The sequence below is a fragment of the Oncorhynchus mykiss genome, chromosome 3 (assembly GCF_057628025.1).
Source record: "Oncorhynchus mykiss isolate SJ-2025 chromosome 3, ASM5762802v1, whole genome shotgun sequence".
In the NCBI taxonomy this organism is placed as follows: domain Eukaryota; kingdom Metazoa; phylum Chordata; class Actinopteri; order Salmoniformes; family Salmonidae; genus Oncorhynchus; species Oncorhynchus mykiss.
The window spans coordinates 19721779-19731336 of record NC_143024.1 but is presented as its reverse complement, the minus strand read 5'-3'; the positions used below and the strand labels follow the sequence as shown (position 1 = coordinate 19731336).

The window sequence follows — 9558 nt, the reverse complement described above, 5'->3', positions numbered from 1 at the left end:
TGAGGCCTGTATCTTTTAATGAACACGTTAGTGAACTATTTACAGCATGATACACAGAGGCAGTGGGAGCAGATCAGCACATCACGTTACAGCAGCACAGCCTACTGCAGCGCCTGAACGCTCACCAACCCATAGAGCGCTAAGCTGCTATACTATCCACCAATCAATGAACCCGACTGGATCCATGTTCAAACTGTTTCCTGCAAAATTGCACTTATTACATCCCCCAGTAGGTGTCAGCACCACTCCATCGTGTCCTCTGTCCTGCTCTGCCCTCCTCAAAGTCACAGCGGATCAACCTGAAATACATCACTGTAATGTCCAGTAGGCTACAGTCAGTGCATCATATTATCATTATCATATGCTATCTGAGCAGCTAACCGATCGATGCAGCTGTACTTAGTCCATCGGTAAATAGCCCACCCAATTGACCTACCTCATCCCCATATTGTTTTTATTTATTTACTTTTCTGCTCTTTTGCACACCAGTATCTCTACCTGTACATGACCATCTGATCATTTATCACTCCAGTGTTAATCTGCTAAATTGTAATTATTCGCCTACCTCCTCATGCCTTTTGCACACAATGTATATAGAAATGTTCTTTCTTTCTTTTTTTCTACTGTGTAATTGACTTGTTTATTGTTTATTCCATGTGTAACTCTGTGTTGCTGTCTGTTCACACTGCTATGCTTCATCTTGGCCAGGTCGCAGTTGTAAATGAGAACTTGTTCTCAACTAGCCTACCTGGTTAAATAAAGGTGAAATAAAAATAAAATAAAAATAAGTATTTCAGTCAAGTATAGAGACAAATGGCCATTTTCAAACAAACCCAAACTCTACCCCTGCCTACTGGGGGTTTGGTAATGGACAACCCAGTTGTTGTTTGGTGCTTGTTCATGATATAACTACTGTATATATGCATGTGTTTTGTTATACTGGTTGAGTTATATATTAACACACTGAATCTCTAGCAGGTGTGTTGGGGTGTATAATGATATTCTAAAGTAGAAGCTATGGTACTGCTAACATTCAAAGTGTCACTCACTACCTTACTGTAATTAGAAGTTATTTTTACCCCTTTATCATGGTATCCAATTGGTAGTTACAATCTTGTCCCATCGCTGCAACTCCCGTACGGACTCGGGAGAGGCGAAGGTCGAGTCATGCGTCCTCTGAAACACAACCCAAGCAGCTGCTCTGCTTCTTGACACAATGCCCGCTTAACCCGGAAGCCTGCTGCACAAATGTGTGGGAAGAAACACCATACACCTGGCAACCGTGTCAGCGTGCATTGCGCCCTCCCGCCACAGGGGTCGCTAGTGCGCGATAGGACAAGAACATCCCTGCAGGACAGACCCTCCCCTAACCCGTACGATGCTGGGCCAATTGTGCGCCGCCCCATGTGCCTCCCGGTCGCGTCCGGCATTTTACAAAAACACATTTACTGGAAGAACTGTGCAGATGCAATGTTTTTAGAATTTAGGTAGATCTATTTTTTTATGTGACCACGTTTTCCAAAAACGTTTAATTATTTGCTCTGAATTAAGATTCAAAGATGTCTGCAGAAAAAATGAGGTGTCAGCTATGACATGGCACATTGAGTTTGAAAATGTTTATTTAGGTTATTAAACAACAGTAAGTGATGTGGATGTACACATAGTAACAGAATTGCAGTACAGAATTTCGTCTTGGGTCCCTGATCTGAACTACACAGAAAGAAAGAAACCAAATCAAATTGTATTTGTCACACACCGAATACAACTGCCTTGAAATACTTGCTTATGAGCCCTTCCCAACAATACAGAGTAAAAAAAGAAACATTTTTTAAAACTCAAGGGGAATAAAATACACAAGAATGAAGTTATATACAGGGAGTTCCAGATCAATGTACAGGGTACGAGGTATTAGATGTAGATACATCAGATCAATGTGCAGGGTACGAGGTATTAGATGTAGATACATCAGATCAATGTGCAGGGGTACGAGGTATTAGATGTAGATACATCAGATCAATGTGCAGGGGTACGAGGTATTAGATGTAGATACATCAGATCAATGTGCAGGGGTACGATGTATTAGATGTAGATACATTTACTGTATGTAAATAAAGGCAGGGTAAAGTGACATCACAATATACAGTATAATAACAAGAGTAATAATTATGGTTATGAATGTCATTCTCTTCATGGTGATGTATCCTAAATAAACAAAGATAGAAATATGTAATAACCTCCTTTGCATATTTGGTTATTATTTTACACACTAGATATAATTATTTATTTATTTTTGAATTTTTACCCCTTTTTTCTCCCCAATTTCGTGGTATCCAATTGTTGTAGTAGCTACTATCTTGTCTCATTGCTACAACTCCCGTACGGGCTCGGGAGAGACAAAGGCTCCGATACACAACCCAACCAGCCATACTGCTTCTTAACACAGTGCGCATCCAACCTGGAAGCCAGCCGCACCAATGTGTCGGAGGCTACACCGTGCACCTGGCAACCTTGGCTAGCGCGCACTGCGCCCTTCCCGCCACAGGAGTGGTGCTCATGGGTAATTTAGCAAGGAAATTACCAAATGTATCAGGGCAATTCTCCCTCTTTCACACAGTCTCTCCATCCAGACCATAGTCTCTCCATTTGTATCAAAACGGCTTATTGCTTTCCTTCCTCTCTTCCCCTTTCCTCTCTGCCCTCTCAATCACCGTTGCTGCTAACACCTGGCTCACTACCTCTCTACACTCTTAGAAAATAAAGGTGCTATCTAAAACTAAAACGGTTCTTCGGCAGTCCACATAGGAGAACCCTTTGAAGAACCCCTTTTGGTTCAGTCCAGTCAATTTTTTCCACACCGATCTCGACAAACAATTTCTGTATGGACCTCACTTTGTGCATAGGGACATTGCTGACATTGCTGTTTCATGCTAAAACAGGAAAGGGCCCAAACTGTTGCCACAAAGTTGGAAGCACAGAATCGTCTAGAATATCATTGTATGCTGCAGCGTTAAGATATCCCTTCACTGGAACTATGGGGCCTAGCCCGAACCATGGAACATGGAACAGCTCCAGACCATTATTCCTCCTCCACCAAACTTTACAGTTGGCCCTATGCATTCGGGCAGGTAGTGTTCTTCTGGCATCCGTGAGATGGTGAAGCGTGATTCATCACTACAGATAACATGTTTCCACTGCCATTGAGTCCAATGGCGGCGAGCTTTACACCACTCCAGCCAACGCTTGGCATTGCGCATGCTGTTCTTAGGCTTGTGTGCGGCTGCTCGGCCATGGAAACTAATTTCATGAAGCTCCCGACGAACAGTTTTGTAATGACGTTGCGTCCAGAGGCAGTTTGGAACTCAGTAGTGTGTGTTTTTCAACCGAGGCCAGACGATTTTTACGTGCTACGCGCTTCAGCACTCGCCGGTCCTGTTCTGTGAGCTTGTGTGGCCTACCACTTCGCGTCTGAGCCATTGTTGCTCCTAGATGTTACCACTTCACAATAACAGCACTTACAGTTGGCCGGGGCAGAAATGTGTGCAGGTGACGAACTGACTTGTTGGAAAGGTGGCATCCTATGACGGTGCCACGTTGAAAGTCACTCAGCTTGTCAGTAAGGCTATTCTACTGCCAATGTTTGTCAATGGGGAGTGCATGGCTGTGTGCTCCATTTTACACACCTGTCAGCAATGGGTGTGGCTAAAATAGTTGAGTCCACTAATTTGAAGGGGTGTCCACTTACTTTTGCATATATAGTGAAATTCTACCTGGAAACAAAAAGGGTTCTCCTATGGGGGCAGCTGAAGAACCCTTCTGGAACCCTTTTGTCTAAGAGTAACTATGGCCTCTTCTCCTCTTTTTCCCTCTCTCCCTCCCTGTACCTCTCTCCCTGTGTTGCTGCCAGCTTCTCTCCCTCTCCACCAATCCAACCTCCCTTTTTCTCCCTCTATCTTCCTGTGAACTCAGCTGGTTTTTCTTCTTGCCTCTCTGCCTCACTACCCGTCTTCTCTTCCTTGTATCTCTCTCTCTTCTCTCTGTCTGTTGCTGCCTGCCCTGCTCCTGACATGTCCTGCCTCCCTCCCTCTCTATTCCACTCTACCCTGCCTCTCTCTCTCTCCGTCTCTGTTGTTCCCCATCTCTTTCTCTGCTCTCTATGTTCAGTAGTGCAACATGAGGCAGTCTGTGGCTATCTGTCTGCTTGGACTCTCAGCTCTGCTCCACGGTGAGTGACTTTCATGTTCTCTCTCTCTGTGTGTTGTGTATGTGCTTCTACGTGTACGTACACTATGTGCAAGTCCATTGATATATGAGAACTCAACCGCACAGTTCCAGCTGCATAGCAGAGAGAGAAGAGAGGAGAGGGAAATGAACAGAGAGGGAGGAGAGAAGAGGAGCAGGAATAAAGAGAGACAAGGGAGAGGAATGATCACAGAGCTTACAGGTTAGGATGTTGTTTATCACAGTTGTAAAATCCAACTCTCCTGTCTGTTTTAATCCATCATTGGTTGATGTGTTCCTCTCTGCACCAGCAGCAGTGTCTTAGATGGCTAACATCTTGTGACTGCATATTGATATGGTGCCATCTTGTGACTGCATATTGATATGGTACCATCTTGTGACTGCATATTGATATGGTACCATCTTGTGACTGCATATTGATATGGTACCATCTTGTGACTGCATATTGATATGGTACCATCTTGTGACTGCATATTGATATGGTACCATCTTGTGACTGCATATTGATATGGTACCATCTTGTGACTGCATATTGATATGGTGCCATCTTGTGACTGCATATTGATATGGTACCATCTTGTGACTGCATATTGATATGGTACCATCTTGTGACTGTATATTGATATGGTACCACCTGGAATGCTCTTTCTGTGGGGTGATATTCACCAGAGTAATACAATGCAATACATTGCAATACAACACAACAAATTAATCTCCACAAAGGCTGTTTACAAGCTTTGTGGTACATAATAGCATATTACATACAAACGCAACATGCTGTTATAAAGACTGTACTCGATTCTATGTGGGTCTACATTACATTCACTAGTTCTATATATTTATATATTTCTTAATTCCTTTCTTTGACTTTTAGATTTGTGTGTATTGTTGTGAATTGTTAGATACTACTGCAATACACCTGCAATAACATCTGCTAAATATGTGTATGTGACTAATAACATTTGATTTGATTAGATTTTTAGTTAGACATTGCTTCCGAATTTCATCAACTGCACAGATACATTAAGTCAGATACAGTTGTGAAACAGGAATGAGTGAAATCAGTCCACGATGGAGCTGCTAGAAGGGTGGAGGGTTTTAGTGTTTAATGCGTCACTATTTCCAGTGTGGAATAGATCAGACGTTTTAATGGCCACAGAGAGACTAGTCAATCCCCTTAAAGGTAGAGTCAGCGGAATGACGTTGCACGAGCAGCACCGCAGATATTACGATGAGCAAGATGCAAGACTTTGCTCTCACATAGTCACACACAGTATCTGCTTTTGTGCACAGGTTCGCTTCACGCTATTACAACGTGGTAGCCACTGGACCAAAAGAGGGGTTTAGCCTCACTCTCCAACATTCTTAGTTGTTGCGGAAATTGACCCACTATACTGTTTACTTTGTTCAGCTACGTCATATTGCTGACTCTACCTTTAACAATTAATGGGCCTGTCTGGATACGATCTCCCTCTCTTCAGTCTCTCTCCTCTTGATTATCCTCTTTCTCCCTCTCTTCACTCTCTCTCTTCTTGATTCTCCTCATTTGTCTTCTCTCACCTCATCTTTCTCCCTCTCTTCACTCTCTCCTCTTGATTCTCCTCTTTCACCCTCTCTTCACGTCCCGCCCCCTGCCTCTTCCAGTCATAAATCTCTGTACTCGTTTTCAAAGCAGCTTTGTTTAAAACGATTTGAAACCGTTCCATTCAGATGATTTCTTCTTTTTTTGGTGTCTTTCTTCTCATTATGGTTTTATTATTCTCACTCATTTCTGGATTCATATTTTCTTCTCCTACAGCTCATCTCTTCCCCGTTTTAGATATTCTTCATCTCTATCTGTGCAATTATATCACTTTCGTTCTACACCTTCTTCTATATATTTCTCTCTCTCATTTTTCCAGGGGTGCAACTTTCATTGGGGACAGAGGGGTAATGATACCCCCACATTCTGAAAATGCATTTTTGTTCCCCACAGTTTTATCATTGCACTGTGATACGAAAAACAGCTTCTGTGTGCTTTAGGACTATGCGGACACCAAGCCAGCTGGATTTAGGACCACGTGGACACCACAGAGCAGGCAGACAGGCTGTGTAAAGGCCCAGCTTCTGAAAGGCTGGCTGGACCAGCACTGGAAAGTTGAACAGAGGCAGATGCTGTCAGTCCATATGTGTTGCGCTCTCCGAGTTGAAAAAGCAAGCAGAGCAGAAACTGGCTACTCTTTACTCTTGACTGATGTACAATTGAAGTCGGAAGTTTACATACATGTTAGCCAACTACATTTAAACTCAGTTTTTAACAATTCCTGACATTTAATCCTCGTAAAAAATTCCCTGTCTTAGGTCAGGATCACCACTTTATTTTGCCAGCCCCGTGCTTCACAGTTTAGATGGTGTTCTTCGGGTTGCAAGCCTCCACCCTTTTCCTCCAAACATAACGATGGTCATTATGGCCCAAAAAATATATTTTTGTTTCATCAGACCAGAGGACAATTCTCCAAAAAGTATGATCTTTGTCCCCATGTGTAGTTGCAAACCATAGTTTGGCTTTTTTTTATGGCGGTTTTGGAGCAGTGGCTTCTTCCTTGCTGAGTGGCCTTTCAGGTTATGCTGATATAGGACTCGTTTTACTGTGTATATAGATACTTTTGTACCTGTTTCCTCCAGCATCTTCACAAAGTCCTTTGCTGTTGTTTTGGGATTGATTTGCACTTTTCGCACCAAAGTGCGTTCATCTCTAGGAGACAGAATGTGTCTTCTTCCTGAGCGGTATGACGGCTGCGTGGTCCCATGGTGTTAATACTTGCGTACTATTGTTTGTACAGATGAACGTGGTACCTTCAGGCATTTGGAAATTTGAATCCACAGGTACACCTCCAATTGACTCAAATTATGTCAATTAGCCAATCAGAAGCTTCTAAAGCCATGACATACTTTTCTGGAATTTTCCAAGCTGTGTAAAGGCACAGTCAACTGTCACGTTCTGACCTTAGGTTCCTTTGTTTTGTCTTTGTTTTAGTATGGTCAGGGCGTTAGTTGGGGTGGGCGGTCTATGTTTGTTTTTCTATGTTGTATTTTGCGTTTGGCCTGGTATGGTTCTCAATCAGGGGCAGGTGTCCTTAGTTGTCATACTCAGGTAGCCTTTTCCCACCAGTGTTTGGTGGGTGATTGTTTTCTGTGTCTGTGTGTTCCACACAGAACTGTTTCGGTTTTCGTTTCTGTCTTTCTATTTGTTATTTTGTATTTTCGTGTTCAATGATTTTGTTCATTAAAACATGACGAACACGTACCACGCTGCATATTGGTCGATCTCTCATACTCCTCGTCAGAGGAGGACGAATCCCGTTACAGAATAACCCACCACCAAAGGACCAAGCAGCGTGGTAACGGGCAGCAGCAGCACCAGCAGCAGCGATCTCAGGACTCCTGGACATGGGAGGAGCTCCTGGATGGCACAGGCTGGGGAATATCGCCGCCCCAAGGCAGAGCTGGAGGCAGCGAAAGCCGAGAGGCGGTGGTATGAGGAGGCAGCACGGCAGCGCGGCTGGAAGCCCGAGAGGCAGCCCCAACAATTTCTTGGGAGAAGGCACACGGGGAGTGTGGCGAAGTCAGGTAGGAGACCTGCGCCAACTCCCCGTGCCTACCGTGGAAAGAGAGGGACCGGGCAGGCACCGTGTTATGCCGTGAGGCGCACGGTGTCCCCGGTGCGCGTGTATAGCCCGGTGCGGTACATAGCAGCGCCTCGTATTAGCCGGGCTAGAGTGGGCATCGAGCCAGGTGCCATGAAGCCGGCTCAGCGCATCTGGTCTCCAGTGCGTCTCCTCGGGCCGGGGTACATGGCATCAGCCTTACGCATGGTGTCCCCGGTTCGCCAGCACAGCCCAGTGCGGGCTATTCAACCTCGCCGCACTGGCCTGGCTACGGGGAGCATTCAACCAGGTATGGTTGGGCATGCTCTGTGCTCGAGAGCTCCAGTGCTCCTCCACGGTCCGGTCTATCCTGTGCCGCCTCCACGCACCAGCCCTCCAGTGGCAGCCCCCCGCACCAGGCTGTCTCTCCGTCTCCTTCCTATAGGTGCTCCCGCCTGTCCACTGCTGCCAGAGTCTTCCTCCTGCCCAGCGCTGTCAGAGTCTCCCGTCTGTCCTGAGCTGCCAGAGTCTCCTGTCTGTCCTGAGCTGCCAGAGTCTCCCGTCTGTCCTGAGCTGCCAGAGTCTCCCGTCTGTCCTGAGCTGCCAGAGTCTCCCGTCTGTCCTGAGCTGCCAGAGTCTCCCGTCTGTCCTGAGCTGCCAGAGTCTCCCGTCTGTCCTAAGCTGCCAGAGTCTCCCGTCTGTCCTGAGCTGCCAGAGTCTCCCGTCTGTCCTGAGCTGCCAGAGTCTCCCGTCTGTCCTGAGCTGCCAGAATCGCCAGTCAGCCAGGAGCTGCCAGAGCCACCAGTCAGCTAGGAGCTGCCAGAACCGCCAGTCAGCCAGGAGCTGCCAGAGCCGCCAGTCAGCCAGAAGCTGCCAGATCCGCCAGTCAGCCAGGAGCTGCCAGAGCCGCCAGTCAGCCAGGAGCTGCCAGAGCCGTCAGTCAGCCAGGAGCTGCCAGAGCCGTCAGTCAGCCAGGAGATGCCAGAGCCGTCAGTCAGCCAGGAGATGCCAGCGCTGACGGAATCGCCCTTCACTCCGGAGCTGCCGGAGTCTCCCCTTCCGTCCGGTGCTGCCGGAATCTCCCGTCCATTCGGGACCCGGGGCTAGGGTCCCCAGTCCGAGGTCAGCGGCGAGGGTCGCCGTTTTTAAGAGGCCACGGAGGCGGAAAAAGAGGCGGATAAAAACTATGATGAAGTGGAATCCACATCCCGCGCCAGAGCCGCCACCGCGGACAGACGCCCACCCAGACCCTCCCCTATAGGTTCAGGTTTTGCGGCCGGAGTCCGCACCTTTGGGGGGGGGGGGGGGGGGGGGGGTACGTTCTGACCTTAGTTCCTTTGCTTTGTCTTTGTTTTAGTATGGTCAGGGCGTGAGTTGGGGTGAGCAGTCTGTTTGTTTTTCTATGTTGTATTTTGCGTTTGGCCTGGTATGGTTCTCAATCAGAGGCAGGTGTCGTTAGTTGTCTCTGATTGAGAATCATACTCAGGTAGCCTTTTCCCACCTGTCACGTTCTGACCTCTATTTCCTTTGTTTTGCTTTTATTTAGTATGGTCAGGGCGTGAGTTGGGTGGGCAGTCTATGTTTGTTTTTCTATGTTTTGGGGCAGTTCTATGTTTTCGGCCTAGTATGGTTCTCAATCAGAGGCAGGTGTCATTAGTTGTCTCTGATTGAGAATCATATTTAGGTAGCCTGG

At 46.5% G+C, this 9558-nt stretch overlaps 1 protein-coding gene across 2 annotated transcripts in view; it reads left to right on the top strand.

The window, feature by feature from the left end:
• The first annotated feature begins 3975 nt into the window (after window positions 1-3975).
• The window catches only part of LOC110520844 (neuronal acetylcholine receptor subunit alpha-7), a 31574-nt gene continuing 25991 nt past the window's right edge, over window positions 3976-9558 (top strand). Inside the window, exon 1 of one of the 2 annotated variants that reach the window (XM_036967794.2) lies at window positions 3976-4222. In XM_036967794.2, the coding sequence (XP_036823689.1) occupies window positions 4171-4222 (52 nt within the window). In that variant the 5' untranslated portion in view covers window positions 3976-4170. Of the gene's footprint in view, window positions 4223-4269; window positions 4442-9558 lie in introns of those variants that run through there. The other variant, XM_036967789.2, reaches the window with a different exon arrangement.